The 19,876-nt window shown below is 40.5% G+C and overlaps 1 protein-coding gene across 2 annotated transcripts in view; it reads right to left on the bottom strand.

The window, feature by feature from the left end:
* Positions 1–19,876, bottom strand: part of alpl (alkaline phosphatase, biomineralization associated) — a 74,426-nt gene that overhangs the window by 40,022 nt on the left and 14,528 nt on the right. For both annotated transcript variants that reach the window (XM_073031720.1, XM_073031721.1), the window contains exon 2: positions 3,607–3,742. In XM_073031720.1, the coding sequence (XP_072887821.1) occupies positions 3,607–3,664 (58 nt within the window). In that variant the 5' untranslated portion in view covers positions 3,665–3,742. The remainder of the gene's footprint in view (positions 1–3,606; positions 3,743–19,876) is intronic.

The raw sequence follows: 19,876 nt of genomic DNA, 5'->3' as shown, positions 1-19,876 counted from the left end.
GAGGGAGGAGTTATATCACACGTAACACCACCAGGGTCTCAGGGAGATAGAGTTCATTCCAACACTGCCTCCTGAGTGGTGGCCTGGTATATCTGGCATAGCAGCTCTGATGCCAGTTCCAACTTAATGGAACTCAGGGAGGTTTAACAAGGATGTATGAAAGCTATATTTCCCAGGCTATCATTCCCGTTGTGTAATGTTAGTTGCTGTCTTTCCCTTCATTCGTTTGTGTGGTTCAAACTCACAAGGAAAGCATTCAATACTTTGGCAATAATTTATTGACATCTGGAGGATTGAGAGACATTACGGAGTGGTCAGGTGTTCATTACACAATAATTTAATTTAAATATCAATAGCCCGAATACTTGACTCTCAATGCAAGTATTAAGAGTACAAGCCTCAAGCCCGCCTGTTGTCCCTAGTAAAGGGTGGTGGAAGGAAACTACAAAGTTCTTGAAGGGAAGAAAAGTCACGCTATGAGGAATTCTCTCTAAATGGCCTCAAGGAAGAGAGGAGCTCTGCATGACGGACTCCGTGTAAGTAATGACCACACTTCTCCAAATGCACAAATGGCAGGGTAATCAGCAGCTTTCAGGGGATTGCGAGTTTGGGTGGCGGTGGTGGACAAACAGATCGCTAGGTTCCTCCAGGGTTGGACTACCCCACCCTCTGACCAGATGATGAAACCTCTAGGCGTGGAGATCGTGATCTGCAGAGGCAATGAACAAATGAAAGACGAGGAATGAAACACAGTAACAGATGAGACAACTTGGTGAGTACACACGGCTACAAACAAATGATGAGAAACTACACCAAACAAACATTTGACGTTTCAATTACATTCAAAGAGAAAGATGATATCAGTGCCATCAAATTATCCTTCATGAACATCATCAGCATTGGATGATTAATTCTATAGGAGAGTTATATACGCATTGACTAGGAAAGGAAAGGAACAATAGTGCATGAATCCATACAAGGATTAGCATACTTGAAGTGTATTGGGAAGAAAACTCTACTTCACCCACAAAAACAATTTGAGAATAACAAAAAAAACCTCAGAACACTACTGTGCAGAAGTCTTAGGCACATGTAAAAAAAATTCTGTAAAGCAAAGATGCTTTCAAAAATAATGAAATGAAGTTTCTAAATATTTTAAAGGAGCAGTAAAGCGTAAAAATCCAATCAATATTTGGTGAAACCACCCTTTGCCTTTAAAATTGCAACAATTCTCTTGAGTACACCGTTGTGCAGTTTTATAAGAGAATATGCTGGTGGATGGTTCCAAGCATTTTGGAGAACTTGCCACAGTCCTCTGCAGACTTTGGCTGTCTCATTCACTTCCATCTCTCTAGATAATCCCAGACAGCCTTGATGATGTTGAGGTCAGGGCTCAGGAGGCCATCCAAAAACCTTACAAAATCTAGGGTGCCTAAAACATTTCAGCAATATTGTACATGATAAATGCGATTCTACATAAATCTAGAAACTGGTTTAACAAGTCTACCACTTCCTTGAATGATGACACAAAAGACTGCCAATGATGGAATCTGGAATAAAAAACAAATGGTGGTGGAACTCAGCAGGTCAGGCAGCATCTGTGGAGGCAGAGGGATGATTAACATACTGGGTTAAGACCCGGAATTGAGACTAAGAGTACAAAAGAGAAATAACCAGCTGAAGAAGTGAGAGCTCGAGCTGAGGCAGGAGTTGGCAGGTGACAGGTGGAACCAGGTAAGAAGGGAGACGATGAAAAGATGGGGCCAGGTAAGGTAGCGAGAGGGGTGACATTACCATAAATGCCAAATAAAATATGAATATGTCAAATGCTTTGTAAAATTTAGAATCAGATTTATTATCATTAACACCTGTTTGGGGCAGCAAGACAGTACAATACATAAAATATACTACAAGTTACAATAACAAATATATATTTTAGAAGATGTGCAGTGTTAAAAGAGAGCAAAAGTAATGAGATCGTGTTCATGGATTCATTTTTATTCAGAAATTTGATGGTGGAGGGGAAGAAGCTCTTTTTAAATCATTGTATGAGGCTCCTGTACCTCCTCCCTGATGGTAGTAATGAGAAGAGAGCAAGTCCTAGTGGTGGGATCCTTAATGATGGATGCCCCCGTTTTGAGGCATCACCTGAGAAAGATGGTGTGAGGCTAGTGCCCATGATGGAGCTAGCTGAGTTTACAACTTTACCTATAAATTCAATCACAAGGCCCATGGATTTGTTTGATGGAAAATATATTTCCTCAACTAAAGAGGAAAATGTCAATGGCCATTCCTGATTCATTTCATATCATGAAAACTCAACTGGGCACCGTTGTGACCTCTCCCCCACCCTCCTCAAAAACTCCTCCCTCCATTCCACAAAGCTCCCATTCCATGATTCTCACATTCCTTGCATATAAAATGGCTTTATTCCCATGTGTAACTTCAAATTGCTACAGGAACAACCACTGGTAGCCACAGGTTTCTTTCCACTCAGCACTGGAATGAAACCTGTGTAAGATAATCCCTTACATACCATTCATCCTTCAGACTGCCTCAACACTAGAAGGATTAATCTGCACCCCAATGGACTGATTAACCCCCAAGGTCTATGCCAACAATCCATTCTAGCTATTCCCCTGAGCTTCCTAATACCCGACTCACTCACAACACTAATGATCTCCCCAGTGGAGACCCGTGTGTCTGTCGCAGGTCTTCCAGCCCCTACCACCTCTCACAGCACTATATCATCTGATAAAACTCTTAAAAAAAATTCTACCGCAGTGAGCACACACACGCACAACATCGGTGGAGCTCAGCAGGGCAGGCCACTATTGGTGGGAAATGAACAGTCGACATTTCAGGTCTAGATCCTTCATTAGGACCGAAAAGAAAGAGGGCAGAACCTGAATAAAAGGATAGGAGGGGAAGGAAAGAGCACAAGCCGGCAGGTAATAGGCAAATCCAGGTGAGGGAGGAGGCAGGATGGTGGAGGAGGGATAATGGGACCGATGTGAGAAGCTGGGAAGTGATAGGTGGAAGAGCATTGAAGAAGGAGGAATCTGATAGAAAAGGATAGCAGACCGTGAAATAAAGGAAAGGAGGTAGGAAACCAGGGCTAAAATCAAGATTCAATCACATTCTTTGTGTTAATGGTATGGAAATTAAAACTTCATGCCATAGGTGCCAATTTTATTTCAAAGTCAATAGTGAGAAAATAATATGCACTTGAACTATTTAGTGATACCACCTGAGAAATCATAACCACCAAGTGTCTCCTCTTCATCTTTTTTCTGTTGTTGAAAACATTTCAGCATTTTATCACAATGCACCGGCCATAATTTGGCAATGCACTGGAATCCTCCTCCAGAGAGGAGACCAACCTTATTGTCTTCAAGGAGCTGGTAGGATCAGCAATGGAGCAGAGGACCAAGAAAGGATTGGCTCTTTTTGTGTTTCATTCTGTGCAAACGCAGAGGCAGTGAAATGTAGTTCATTAACGATTGGTTTAAAACAAAAACAACATTTACAACATAGTTAAGAAATTAGAAGAGAGTGAGTGGGATCAACAGGTTTAATAAAACCAATATTGGTAAGAGTTTGTACCTGGTATGTATGCACAGATGAGATTCAGACTGGCAATCAGCAACACAAGAACCTTCATTTTATTTCTGGATAATTAAATCTTGCTTCCTGCGATCCGACTTTCAGAAAGGTTTGCCCTGATGCACTTGAGTGTTCCCTGAAGAAAATAAAAGAAACAATATTTATTGAGTTTCGTGTCAGTCAGTCAGTCAGGGCACGTTACACACAATCTGCTAGCCACCTAGATACACTCCTGCCCTTGTGTGTTGAAGTAAATACTAACTTGAATACATATTTTCATCAATACAAAAATTGTTAATTTTTTTTCAATTAAGGTGGTGGAAACAGATGATTCAACTGAAATAGAAGATGAAAGTTAGCCCAGATAGCAAATATTCCTGTTGAATGCCCTGGGTGGGTATTTCTCATTTTCAGGGAACAGGAAAGATGTTGATCATTGGGATCTTCAGAGTAAAGGCATAGAACTGACCTCTAGAGATAGGGTTTATTGACAGGGTGGAGAAAACATAGGAGCTATTTATTTAGTAACACAGGGAGGTACTTGAGGTTTGAAAGAGACCTGAGGTACTGCACAATCATAAAAATGGGAAATAACATCATTATGTCCACCTCAAAACAGGAATTCTGGCAGGGGCTGTAAAGGTACTTAATTGAATTTCTAAAGTGATGGGAGATGACCGGAAAATAGTTACTGTTTCATTGCACTATAGAAAAAAATGGTTTTCATTAGATTGCACAATAAAAAGCAATGCCATACGATTTAATTTCTTGGTGGGGCTTCTCTCTCCTCCCATCTCCCATCAGGCAAAGATACAAAAGCAAATTCCACCAAGGACAGCGTCTACCCATCTTTATAAGTCTATTGAATGATGCCCTCATACAATACACTCTATCAGATTTTTAAAAATGGTTTAAAAAATGTACAGAAAATGCTGGAGGAACTCAGCAGGTCAGGCAACATCTAGGAAAAGAGTACAGTCAATGTTTCATGCTGAAACATCACCTGTACTCTTTTCCTAGATGCTGCCTGGTTTGCTGAGTTCCTCCAGCATTTTGTGTGTGTTGCTCAGGTATCCAGCAAATTTTCTCTTATTTTAAAAATTGCAGTTTTTTTAAACCATTTGTTAATAAACTACATTTCATCACCTCTGCTGTGGCACAGAATGAAACTGATCTATTATCCCTCTCAATCCCATTCTCCTGCCTTCTCCCATAACCCTTGATGCCCTGATCAACCAAGAAACTATCAACCTTTGCTTTAAATATACTCAATGACTCGGCCTCCACAGCTGTCCATGGCAATGAATTCCAGATTCACTACCCACTGGCTAAAAAAATTCCTTCTCATTTCTGTTCTAAATTAACGTCCTCTATTCAGAGGCTGCACCCTTTGACCCTAGACAAACACAATATAGGAAACATCCTCTCCAAATCCACTCCGTCTCAGCTTTTCAATACTCCCCCCCCCAATTCTTCTAAACTCCAGCAAGTACAGGCCTAGAGCCATCACACACACACCTCATACATTAACACTTTCATTCCCAGAATCATTATCGTGAATATTTATTCCTTCTACCAAAGTGAATGGCCATAGACTTCCCGACACTATATTCCATCTGCCACTTCTTTGCCCATTCTGCCAATCTGTCCAAGTTCAATAAAGTCAATCCAATTCAATTCAGTCACCTCCAAGTATCCTGAAACCTCACCCTTATTAATGGACTCTGACATCTTCACCAACTGGCCTATAATTTCCCTTCTTCTGCCTCCCTCCATTCTTAAACAGTGCAGTGACATTTGCAATTTCCTAGTCCTCCAGAATCATTCCAGAATCTAGTGATTCTTGAAAGATCTTTACTAATGCCTCCACAATCTCTTCAGCAACTTCTTTCAGAACCCTGGGGTGTAATTGATCTGGTCCAGGTGACTTACTTACCTTCAGATCAATCAGCTTTAATCACAAATAAATTGTTGAACTGACGCAGGCAGTCTGCATCTCACCTAGAGGCCAATGCAGAGAAAGGCTATCAACTTGAAACATGAATTCCATTTCTCTCTTCACACACACTGATCTGCTGAGTGTTTTCACGAAGAAATCTGCAGATGCTGGAAATTCAAACAACAACACACACAAAATGCTGGTGGAACACAGCAGGCCAGGCAGCATTCATAGGGAGAAGCGCTGTCGACGTTTCGGGCCGAGACCCTTCATCAGGATGAAGCATTTTGTGTGTGTTGTTGCTGAGTGCTTTTATTATTTTTATCATTTTTACTTCCAACACCTGCATAATATTGTCACAATGCCTCAGCTGATAGCTAGCACCTCCTACGTTCAATCTGCTTCAGTTTGAACCAAACTATTGCCCTTGATGGAGTCCACATTCTGTTGAAGTGCACTTTATATCAATGATCTGCCACTCAAAGAGTTTATGCAGCTTTGGTCAATCCTACATAAATAAACACTCGATTGAGTAAAAAAACTGGATGTTTGCCTGAAACCACAGCCACCACTTATCAGATATAGCTGTTCCACAATACATGTGAATGTATCATATGTAGTGTACCCTTTTTAGGGAATTATAGAACTCTAGTGAGTTATATAAAAAAAAACAATACTCTTATCAGCAGTCCACTGCAGAAAGGGAGAATTCAGTAGATCCTACTTTCTCCAAGCTGCAGATCCATACTGGAAAAACACACATAAGTTCTCATTCTGTTAAAATACACTGCATCAAATACCATTCAAGGTCATTTGATATTCCTCAGACAGGAGCTGAATTAATACCTCATTACATCTAACTAATTGCTGAATTGAAACAGTCCGTGAGTCTGAAACCTGGGGCAGACTGAATCAGAATCAGAATGAGATATTAGGTTTTTAATTACTAGCGTGTCGTGACATTTGTTGTTTTGCGGCGGCAGTACAGTGTAATACATTAAATATACTATGAATTACAATAAGAAATTCTGCCAGCGTAGTGGCATCCACATTAGACTTTGAAGCGAGAGGTCCCGGGTTCGAATCCGGCCGGCTCCTGGCATGAGTTCTGCTCGTGCTGGCTTGACCGTCGAGCTAGCAACTCAACCTCGTAAAACAAACGCTAAAGAAATGGCAAGGTTGCTATCTAATGTGCCAAGTTGGCACAGGGAGGAACAATAAGAAATAATATATTTTAAAAAAATAAATAAGTAGCAGGAAAAAAATGAGCAAAAATTGTGAGATAGTGGTCATGCATTTAGTCTGTTCAGAAATCTGATGGTGGAGAGGCAGATGCTTTTCCTAAAAGTGAGAGTCATTCACAAGTTTAAGATGTCAAGACTATCATGGACTTGAAATAAAATCGCACACACGGAGTCACAGAAGAGGATTTGAGATTCCGAGTGTTTGTATGACAGAACTGTGAAGCAGTGCCAACCTTCCTCCGATTTTCAAAGTCAGATGTTGACACATGGAGTCATGCGAATCTACGGCCAAACCGATGATTCGCAATCTTATTATTGGACCTCACAAACCTCCCAATTGCTGTACACAAGTCTGCGTGAAGCCTCTGTGCCCTATCTAATCCTAGGCTAAGCTTCAAACCCTTCCATTCACCCAGAAGAATAATTCTGTGCTTTGCCATTAGCTCAGGGGTAGGTAGGGCACAAAGGTTTCACACAGCAGGCAATTACCATACAAGAGGTTTGTGGGCTCCAATAATAAGATCACAATCATTAGTTTGGCCACAACTTCAAATGACTCTACAGTAGGTGTCAACATCTGACTTTGAGAATGTGAGAAAGGGGGAGATACAAACAGTTGGGCTCCCACTGACTACTCAGTGACTGCTACTTTATTTCCTCTCTCACAACACCTCAGGCATCCTAAGCTCCCAGAACAAATGATGCTCCAACGGCCTCTCTTTATTTTCAGTTGGAATTCCTCAAATTCCAACAAAGAAAATCGATCACTGGTGCTTTGGTTATAAAATTCTACAGTCCCCATTGTGAAATTGAAATGAATTAATAGATGCGGCTCAAAGTAACTGGAGGGTTGCCCGCTTTGGAAATGTGTGGATGAATCAGAACAGTGCAAATTCTTTGTGGTAATCACTGTGTTGCTACTGGGCATCAGCTATGCATGAGCAGATGGCGCATTATTTGCAAATCTGCTTCACAAACTAACCATTGGAACTGGCTCCAGAAGAGAGATATTTCCTGAAGCTGTCGGAACACCAGCTCTTAAATTACTGAAATTTAAAGTAATAATATAACTCACACACACACACACACATATATATATATATATATATATATATATATATATAAATGCTGGAGGAACTCAGTAGGCCAGGCAGCATTTATGGAAAAAAATAGACGACTGATGTTTCGGGTCAAGACCCTTCATCAGGACTTCCCTTAAATGTTACAGTTGAACCTGCATCTACCACTCCTGCTGGCAGCTTGGTCCACGCCCAGTGAGTGAGGATGCTCCCCTCAGATTCTCCTTAAATAGTTAATCTTTGACCCAGTGCACGGACACCTCTATACCATATGGTGATGCGCACAGTCAAAATTATCTCCACAGTACGTCTGCAGAGTGTTTGGTGACATACCAAATCTCATTAAACGTTTAATGAAATGTAGCTGCTGCAGTGCCATCTTGGAAACTGACTCATGTCACTCTAAACCTCTCCTTTCCATGCACGTATCCAAATCTGTTTTGAATGTTGCTATTGGACCTACCACCACCACTTGCTCTGGTGACTCATTCCATATGCCACCAGAAGCTGCTGCCATTAAAAGGTCCCTTTCATATCTTTCACCTTACTTTAAACCTATGCCCTTTAAATTAATTGTTCCCTTTCCCTGGGAAAAAGAATACGTGTGCTCACACTATCTCTACCCCTCAAAACTAATGAGAAACAGACAGCAAATGCAGACCCAGCTGGTGACTTCCACATGTTCCACAGAAATATTTCAAAATGCTTTCCCAGCTCCCAGTGTGATGGCCAGGGGTTCAAGGCTGAAATACTTCAACTCATTATCAAGGTCAAGTCTCCACGGGTGTTTCAGAGGTGCATTCTCCAGAATGAGATGTTCCCCAACAGAAGCACAGTAAAGTTTCCATGAGGCTAGTTTGAAATGCAAGGAAGTTCACCCACAGTGTCCAGCCTACGTCAAACCTTGAAAAGTAATGCTGAAGTGGATTGTTTTGCCTTTATCATAGTGCAGTCATATCATTCCTGAAATCTGGCTTTGCACAATGAATTATGTTTCCTGACTGTAAAAGACTGTCTATCTCAAAATTATTTCGTAGGCTGCAAGGCAAGACCTGTGAGGCAAAAGATGTTCTGGTTCTGCTTAGTTTGTGATTAGCTCCCAAAGTAGTAACAATTTATGCTGGTATTTAATATTTCCGTCACTTTAATGCTCTTGCTCCTCACTAGTATCCCTCAGAGACTGGGGAACAAGTTCAGGAGACAGGAAAGCTGAACCCTATTTGCCATTTGGATGCTTGTAAGGAGTTTGTACGTTCTCTCTTTCACCCTCGTCGGTTTCCTCCCACACTCCAAAGACATGCAGGTTGGCAGGTTAATCGGTCATTGTAAATTGTCCCATCATTAGGATAGGATTAAATCGGGCAGCATGGCTGGCCGTTTCAAAGCCTGTTCTGCACTGTATCTCAATAAAATAAAAATCAAACTTGCGCACGCCAACTGCTTGATCCCTCGAGCAACGGCAGCCATGCCCAATTACAGTGCTGACTCACACCTTTGGAAGAAGCTTGGCACCAAGGTGGTAGTAAATGCCCATTCTAATCCTATCTGTCTGCTGAATTCACAGCTGATAGAATGGATGCCCAACACTATCATCAAATTTCTTAGCTATATCCATTTAAAAACACTTATCACAAATATTCTTCACATTGGAATAACATGGTGGCCTGGGAAGCTAACATTACAAATTGCACATATGCTATATAATTAAGAATGGAGGTATATTACAGTTACAGATGGGCTTTGTTCAAGAGATTGAACCTCGAACCACCTGATGTCTCACAATCAACTTCTCCAGCTGATGGCATCATCCTGAGTGGATATTTTGGTTCAAATATCCCCAAAAGAGTGGCGATGTCATCCCTTTTAAGAAGATCATTTATTGTAGTCTATATTCTGTCCTACTGCAAAGTGCAATGATTTACTTTCCCTGGGATAGGATCAGTTCATCAGACTGGCTGTATGTCACAGTGGAAGTCTACTGGTCTAATGTTAACTGTTAACTCTGGACTTCTGAGAATTGAGAATGCAGTTCATCCTTTGGTTCAGTAAGGAATCCTGTAGCTTTTTGACTAACTACTCCTACCCACTAACACTCCTGGCTATATTAATTGTAGCAGGAAATTGTGCAGCTGAGGTTTGCCTGGCAAAGTCAGTCCAGTGGCAGTGCGGGAGAGTGGACAGAAGGGAGATAAAGTGGGCTCAGCCTTCTCTGTGTGGCTAAGATCAGTACCACTACTTCTCTCCGACCTTCAACAGAAACGTGATTTCTTTCTGGCAGAAGGCTCTGTTTGCCTCTCACGTGATGGGAAGGGTTTGCTGCTCAGGTCACAATTAACATTACCTGTTAAGATCAGTCTAACAAATCCCATAAGAATGTTCTCCACCACAGGAAGGAAGCTCAGTGACGTCCAACTGTTCCCAGGGCAATGATTAAGAGGTACAACTACTGTATGAAATAACTCTGCCTGGTTTTGAATTATTACAGTTGCTGTAAGATTCCCCAGTGAGCTGAATATCCTATATTGTTGCAGGATAAGACTTAGTGACTATATTTTGATCTCCTCCATTCCCTAAATTAGAAAAAAGTGTATTTACTTTGAGCAGCTCTTTGACAGTATTTCCTCTTAGACTTTTTAGAATTCTAAACAATTGTTTCCTTTATTCTTGCACCCAATAAGATATCCAAACTCACTTTTCCCTGGCCACCAGAGTTCTGTCATCATCCATTGGCCAAGAAGCTTCCATTTCCCTTCAACAACTCCAAACTCACCAACTTTAAGCAAAACCTTTTGATAGCTTCTAGCTTCATCCGTAGAAATCTTCTCCAACTGAGCTAAAAAGTTGCTCACGTTTGACTATTTTAAAAACTTTTACTCCTACTGAGTAACTAAATGGTAGTAAAATACTCTTAGAATTAATTTGGTCAGTCTTTTCTTGAAGCTTTCCCTGTCATTTGAGGCTAGTTTAATGAGAGTCTTTACTATTTGCAGTGATAGTAAAGGCATTGTGAAAACTGAGGTACAGTACATTCTGGAGATATACTATGGGAAGTATGATCAGGCGCACATCCGTTGGAACAAAACAGCTGTAGATGGGAAAGGTCAGGACAACTTCACTGTAGCTAAGTAACAATCCTGGCTTCCTTACAGGGGTTGAACAGTCGACCTCAGCAAGTAATGGGTGACATGTTTATGGGAAGCAAGAGAAGAAAGGGGATAGGTAATCTCAGAGGATATGTTGTATCATAGAGAGCTGATATGAAATTCAATTATTGGCACAGCAGTAGGACTGTACAACTGATTAATGTGTTTGAGTAAAATGCTGAGTTTAAATGAGACTTTACATGGGAAATCATTATGGCAAAAAGTTAAATATGTACTGAACAAGAGGAACTAGATTATGCAGTCTCAGGGAGTGAAATAACAATTCTTTCAAAGAAAATAATTCAATTCTTTCACTTATGGTTGGACAACAGGAGAAACTGAAGGAAAAGTTCATGTTGAACGATTAAAGCTCCACTTAAAGTTAAGAAATGAAGGCAGTTAGTGAAAGAGAAAGCAAAGGGATACAAAAACTGCAAAATGTGGAGCTGCAGTACATACATAGCAGATCTGGCTATATGATAATAGAGAGAAAAAGGGTCCGTATCATAGATGGACGACATAGTAGACATGTCAAGCTTTGACGCAGACAGAGGAAGCAAGTAACTCAAATTTGTAGAATTCAGAAGGCTGTAATATGCCCACAAAGAAGATAAGGTGCTTCTCCCCAAGTTTACACTGACTTTCATGGTAACAGTCCTCAGAGTGGGACTGGGTTGCAGCATGGGGGAATCTAGGGCCAGAGGGCACATCCTCAGAATAGAAAGACATCCCTTTAGAACAGGGATGAGTTGGGATTTCCTCATCCAGGGGGTGAAATTCATTGCCACAGATTGCTGTGGAGGCCAAGTGATGAGGTATACTTAAAAGTCGAGGTTGACGGAACCCTTAAGAACCTTAAGTAGTAAAGGGTCATAGGTTACGGAGAGAAGGTAGGAGAATCGGGTGGAGAGGGGAAATAAATCAGCCATGATGGAATGATGGAGAATACTCAATGGGCCAGGTGATAACTCTGCTCCACTATCTTATGGTCCTATGGAGAATTAAATTGGCACATACTAATTATGAAAGAGTTGTTAATCTATCATCAGTTTTCCCTTTCTCTCTTCTTCTGCAGTCAGATAAACATGGTTCAAAATAACATGAAAACGCCTTGGGCTTCTGTGAATAACTCAGGGGATTTACTGTATAATAGTTACTCAACCCAGAAAAGAATTCTTAACTGCAGTAAAACTTATTTCAATTAGAACTGTAGTGTTCTGTAAAAGTACTGATACCTCAATATGTGCTTTAAATCTAGGACCCATCGATACCTGGACTGGGAAAAAAAAACAAATGCGTACTGAATATTCAATGTCAGGATGCGGCAATATGTATTTGGAAGTCTGGAGTCTAACAAGTTCCATCTAGTAGAATGGAGTAGGTATGTATAAGGTGATAGATATAGGGACAGACCATGATACTATTGCATGCCACAATAACCACAAGGTCAACCTAAACTAAAGCTGCAACTGCTCCAAAATGCTCAGTATAGTACCATAAGACATAGGAGCAGAACTGGGTCATTTGGCCTATCTGGTCTGCTTTGCCATTCCATTCCGCTCAACTCTATTTTTCTGACTCCTCTCTGTAACTTTTGATCCCTTTACTAATCAAGAACCTATTATCCTCCGCTTTAAATATACCCAAAGGCTTGGCCTCCACACCTGCCTCGAGTTCATTCTTCAGAGTATCATCTTAGTATCGATCTTTCAAAGAGTTCATGTAGCTCACTAAATCCCTGCTAACCACCATGCATCCATTTACACTAATCCCATTTCCTTCTCCCCATATTCACGCCAGCCACCACCAGATTCTACCAACCACCCATATGCTAGGGACAATTGACATTGGCCAGTTAGCCTCCCAAGCTACAGTTCATTGGGATGTGGGAGTGGAGCACCGAGAGGAAACCCATTTGGTGACGGAGAATATGCAGACTCATACCGAGAGCAGCAGAGGTCACGTTTGAGCCTGTGTCACTGGTGCTGTGAGGCAGTAGCTCTACCAGCTGCACCACTGTGCTGTCCAAAGGATGGGAACAGATGGAAGGCAAAGGATTCTTGCAATATCATTGGCCTCCACTTTGCAATATAACAAACAAGCCCCAAAACTCACAGGAATCATTCGTACCACACTTGAGCACAGAGGGGCTTCAAACAAACTGCTGGAGGCAGTCAATGGACGCTTACATTTCAGAGCATCTGTCCTGGACTGAGCACATTTGTTATCACAAAGAAGACGTAATAGGGCCGCTACATTCTTACAAGTTTGCATACATTTGGCATATCACCAAAAACTTCTGCAGACACACCGGAGGGAGTATCCTAACCGGTTGCACCATGGCCAGGTATAGAAACACCACACTGTCCAGTTCATGCCCACTTCTCATTACTACCATAAGGCAGGAGACACAGAAGCCTTTGGTCCCATACTACCAGGTTCAGGAACAGTTATTACTCTATAGGCTCCTGAGCCATCATCGATAACCTCTCTCATCTCAACTTTGAACTGATTCAACATCCTATAGACCCACTTTCAAAGCCTCTTTAAAACTCATGGTCTCAGTAATATTTTTACTTTCACAGCCTGTCTTCTTTTGTGTTGGTTGTTTGTCAGTCTTTGTCTGTTTATGTATATAGTACTTTTTGTAAAATTCCATTGTATTTAATTTTTCTTGTAAATGCTTGCAAGAAAATTATCTGAAGGTAGTATATGGTAAATATATATGTACATTGGTAATAAATTTACTTTGACCTTTGAATCTTGACCTTTGAATCAGAGGAAAATGGACAGTCAACATTTCTACTCAACCCAATACATCAGCTGTTCATTCCCTTCTACAAAAGCTGCCTGAACCTGTGAGTTCCTCCAGCAGTTTATTTGTTTTTGCTCCAGATTCCAACATCTGCACTATCTTGTGTCTCCACAATGGAAACGTGAAAGTTGATTGGCTTCATTTCCAAGCAGGAAACTAGCTTATAGTCCTGATGTGAATCACTGGTCTTTTTCAATGGAGTTTACATGCAGAAGCCCATATCTCACTAATGTAAGAACCTGCAAGAGGCTAAATAGTTCAGGTCATTGTGACTGCTGAACACAGGCTGGCTTTGAATTTCAATGAAGTGCAGAAAGAAACAAATTGGGGATTAACAAGATTTGGATGTCTAAAGACCTGTGAATCCAGAATGCAATCACTAAAGAAAATAATTGCTAACCAGTTATGGTATAACCCAGACTCCTGATCTCTGTCTTATTTTCTGGACTAATGAGTGAGCCAGGTGCTGGACTATCATGATTTCTGAACAATTGGACATGGGAGTCTTAGAGTAATAAAAGATTCCACATTGTCCATTTTCTGACCATTCATGTTTCAGCTGTTGATTTTTGCTAGAAGGTTCCAAATCAATTAGAAGTAAGACATACAGTGAACTTTGTCATTTCCACTAACAACCAACACAATCTGCTGATGTTCTGGGGAAATAAGCAAAACCTTACATTTCTATTAGTGTGATGCCCAAGATGGAAACGGTATTGGTATGGTTAAAAGCCAAACCAACTTTGAGAGGTCAATGACATAGTCCAATGATGTGTAATTAATCGTGCATCAAGAAACCTATTGTTACAAGTGGATTAACATTAAATTTCACTGATTTACACAGGACTATTAAGACTACTCCTCAGTCCAATGTTCACACATTGCATTGCAACCAGCTGGGAAGAGCAGCCTTTTATAACTAATGCCATAACTCAGCACATATCAGCAGTAATATTTTAACTTTTCGATGGTCACAATGTAATCCAGATTATTTACACGTGATACGTGTTTGGGGTTGTTTTTTGTTTCTCTTCCCCTTACGTCATCATATTAAAATTAGAACATTGAAATAAAAGCAATAGGGTGCAACCTGTCAGGAGACCAACCTGCGTTTATGAAAACACTAATTAACTTCAACCCCCACCATCAATTTTAGCAAAGGATTTAACCAGAAATATAAACCGATTGTTCCACACTAGGAAGTCTATCACTATAGCAAACATTAAACTAAGCTATAATGTAATTTAGTGTTTTACAGATAAAATGGCCAAATTAAATTTATTTTCATGGACAGGTCCTGATGGAGGGTCTTGATCTGAATTGTCAACTATCCATTTCCCTCCATAGATGCTGCCTGACCCATTGTGTTCCTCCAGCATTTTGTGTGTTGCTTATTCTGAGCCCTATACTGCAATTTCCTGCTTCTGAGTTGGATTTGGACCTGGTTCATCAAAGGTGAAAATTTAGATCTTCAAGGCAAAGGACCAAGCTGCCTGCTCTGCAGCAGAGGTTGGCATCTCAATGCTTTTCCAGTCCATTTCAGCTGCAGAGACCCCTTGAGATTCTCCGGGTGGAATTATTGTAAGTGACTTTTCTCGGTTGTCCGCCAGCTGAATTAAGTCTCTGCCATTGTTTATACCTCAGATCCTGGTACAAGTTTTAAAGGTTTGTTTACTGGACCAATACAAGTTTCTAGAGGGTCTTGTCATCAGGTCTCTTTAAAAATTTGACTGACCTTTGTTTTTTGTTATCTACAAGCATTTCATTTACGTTCACCCTGACCTTTTAACAATGGCAAGTATTTAAAGTTGGGAAACCAACTTTAAAAGGCACAGAGCATTACAAACAAGCGAAATGAATTAACTTTTTCGACAAAAATTGCACAATCCAAAACTTTTGAATGAACTCTGTATTTCAGCTCTATTGCAGATGGTGCCTTTGAGGCATTGACTTCCACTAACAAACACACGGAAGAAAACTAAAATAGAAAAAAATGTTATTAGTAATCATAATTCTGAATTTTTTGAAACTTAAACCTTTATATGTGCAAAATTTAAAATCTCCATAATTCACTGCTTATTTTGATACCACTCATCAACCAAGTCTCTTGCCAATCCGTATTCATCTGCTCATCTAGCACTTGCACACTAATTTCCACCTGCCCTTTCACCACACATTTCAGATGGACATACAAACACTTGTGAATGCCAATTTGACTCTTTTCTCCTTTTGAAAATTAGCCTTATATCAAATAATAGTAGGTGTTCAACTCAGTCCTGAGTGCCAGGGGAACTGCATGTTGTGCACAGCGTTGGGTAGAGTAGATGACAGCATATTAACACTATCATGTGTGTCAGGCTAAGCTAAAGTTTGACTTACAAATAAGCCTCCTTCTGACACAAATTCCCCATTAATATGCCATATGGGTAGACTCCCCAGTATATTAAAGGCAATGCCTACCCTGACCATCTGTACACAAATCACCATGAACCCAGCCTATATCATTAATTCTTCTGTGTTCTGAATAGAGAATTACCTTCTCATGCCCCAGGGGGGGAAAAAAAAAGAAAGCCAATCATTCGACCCCAAATTTTGTTCCTTCTTTTAACTTTCTGATCTTTGACAAAACATGATGCATCTTTAGCCTAAGTATAGATTTTACTTCCAGAAACTGACTTTGAGGTGTGCAATACCTCAGATGCATTGTAGGTGAAAGAATTTTTCTACTTTTTTTTTAAATTAAGGAAGTGTTTTGGACCCGGCTTTCATTCAAAAGCTGTGTCTTTATTTTATTGCAGGATGAACGTTCAGTGTGCCTGATAAATGGTGGGGATACAATTCACATTCAGGTGCAATTTACTAAGGCAGACTGCATAAGATAAATTTGACTTGCACACCAGTGTAAGCCTGTGATCACCCTTAATGGCAATCAATGTTGAAACAGAACACAAAACGAGAGGCCATGGATTTCAGTTCCAGAAACAAGTACCGTAGATTCCGGACTACAGAGCGCACCTGATTAAAAGCCGCTGGCTCTAATTTTAGAAATAAAATCAATTTTTTACTTGTAAAGGCCGCACCGGATTTTAGGCCGCACCGGATTTTCGGCCGCACCGGATTTTCGGCCGCAGGTGTCCCACGTTGTAATATGAGATATTTACACAGAAAGATATTACACGTGAGGATTTTTTAACTTTTAATTAAATCCATATGGTAACAAAAACAAATACATATTGCAAATGCTTTTTTTCGAACCGTGCCCGTAACGCGGCTACTTTTAAATATACGTTGCGTATACTTCTTTACTGAACAACATTCCAATATCTCCTAACGACTGGTAAAAAATATATATACTGCAGCCTACCAGGAAAAGTTATTGATCGCCTTTAACTTAAAAGCAGCGTTTTCGCTCCGCTGCTCGACCCCCGCCGTCCCGTTTATCGCAAACGGCATTTAAAAGCAGCGTTTCGCTCAGATCTAATGCCGCTCCGCCGCTCGCCCCCTCCTTCCCGTTTATCGCAAACTGGTATCCCACAAGACGCGGCGAAACCGGGTGTGACGTCATAGCATCCCGCGATGTAGTACAGAAAACAAATATAGTTAAAACTCTTCTAACTTTAACTAGAAAATGAATTACTAAGCGAAAATATTATAAACTAAATAACTGCCATAAAGGCAGCACAATGCTTTTCTTCGAGTGTTTTCCATGTTGATGAGGGTGAGTACAAATGACTGATTTACAATAATTTAATTGTGAAAGTGCGCTTGATTTATCGTACAATTTCATTGGACCTCTGTGAACTACTCATCAATTTTATTGGTCTACTGTTACGAGGCAAAATGTTTACGAGGCGGCATGAAAAAAAATCATGCATTAGCCGTTCCGTTTTAAAGGCCGCAGTGTTCAAAGCTGTTCAAAATGTGGGAAAAAAGTAGCGGCTTAAAATCCGGAATCTACGGTAAGTCACTGTTCAAAATGGAGCCCACTGCCTTTGTGCAGTTATAAATATGACTGTGGGATCAAGGAATTTTAAAATGTGACAACTTCCTTTTTCTCTCAACTCTTTTTGTAAATATTAATGCTTACTTTACAGATGAAACACATGGCAGGTCTCCTGTCATCTGGATTATTCAGACATGTGTTGTGATAAACAATTAGGCTCCAAATTTGTTATATTGCAATTTCAAATTTTAATAAAAAAGTAAATCCCAGAGATTTGTTTATTTCTAAGAGGTTAATGATCCTTTCCCACATTAATCTTATCTGCTACAGGCAATCGACTGAGTTGTGAGAAAGTGCTTCAGGTAGAAGCCCAAATGGTGAGATTTTCTGATACTGTACTCTTTCAAGGTGGCAAATGACTATGAGATGTGAAACCTCTTGGAGCAGCCTTTCCATCATTTCAGTATCTTCAAAAACAAAAAGAAGGCCCACCAGCGCCTTTACTTCCTAAGAAAGCTGAAGAAATTTGGCCTGTCCCCTAAAACCCTCACTAATTTTTATAGATGCACCGTAGAAAGCATTCTTCTAGGGTGCATCACAACATGGTATGGAAGTTGTCCTGTCCAAGACCGGAAGAAGCTGCAGAAGATCGTGAGCATAGCCCAGCACATCACACAAACCAATCTTCCATCCTTGGACTCACTTTACACTGCACGCTGTCAGGATAATCAAGGACACGACCCACCCAGCCAACACACTTTTTGTCCCTCTTCCCTCCGGGAGAAGGTTCAGGATCTTGAAGATTCATACAGCCAGATTTGGGAACAGCTTCTTTCCAACTGTGATAAGACTGCTGAATGGATCCTGACTCGGATCTGGGCCGTATCTCCCAAATATCCAGACCTGACTTGCACTTCCTTACTTTCCCTTTTCTAATTATGATTTATAATTTAAATTTTTATTATATTTACTTCGATTTGTACTTCAGGGAGCGTGAAGCACAGAATCAAATATCGCTGTGATGATTGTACGCTCTAGTATCAATTGTTTGGTGACAATAAAGTAATTGTAATTGTAAAGTTAGCCCGGCTAATAAATCACCCAAGACAATCCAAACTCTAGAATATAAAGATATTAGAAAATAGGAACAGGCATGGTCATTCAGCCTTCAAGCTTGTCGTGTTATTCAATATGACAGTGGTGATCTTGCCTGATCTCTTCTGTTCCTGTTCCCCATAATTCCCCATTCCAAAATGGGGAATAAGTACTTCCTCTTTAAATACCCACAATGATAGGGCATCCATCATCCTCCAATATGGAGAATTCTATTCACCAGGTTTTGCAAGAAGAAACACATGCACACCCCAGTTTCAAATGACTACACCCTAACTTTCTAACTGTGTCCCCTTAATCAAAGCCCTCTGACTAGTGGAAACATGTCAACATCTGCCCTGTCATGCCCCCTCAGCATGCAGTACGATCAAGAAAATATACTCAAGGAAGCAAGCATTAATTTATGGGGCAGAAGAAAAACTGCAGGAAAAAGTGAAAAATCTGGAGGAACTGGCAGTCAGATAAATCGTCTGCCTCTCTACGTCCATTCTTCGCCTCTTTGAAGATTTATTCTCATGATCAACAAAAGGAGTTGTATTCCCTACCCAATTCCAACTCTCTATTAATCAGTTTCCACCCGTCTGAATGATTAGCTGCTGTCATCCAAATAATGACTGAACCTCATTTTCTATTATCAACTTTAAATTTCATTTCGGCACCTGTTGTCAAGGCACCATGAGGAAAGTCACTGTCCTTGATAATCAGGTTTAAGCTATAAATAGCTGACAAGTGGTAATGTTTTTTGCTCAACTGCAGATTGGCATCATTACCCTTGTCAAAGCAAGAAATGGAATAAAATATATAAAAGTATAGATACTCTAGTCAATACTAATCCAAGAAAATGATCAAACACGAGGAAATCTGCAGATGCTGGAAATTCAAACGACAACACACACAAAATGCTTGTGGAACACAGCAGGCCAGGCAGCATCTATAGGGAGAAGGGTCTCGGCCCGAAACGTCGACAACGCTTCTCCCTATTGATGCTGCCTAG

Source organism: Hemitrygon akajei, chromosome 29 (assembly GCF_048418815.1).
Source record: "Hemitrygon akajei chromosome 29, sHemAka1.3, whole genome shotgun sequence".
Classification (NCBI taxonomy): Eukaryota; Metazoa; Chordata; class Chondrichthyes; order Myliobatiformes; family Dasyatidae; genus Hemitrygon; species Hemitrygon akajei.
This window is presented reverse-complemented; position numbering and strand designations above follow the sequence as displayed.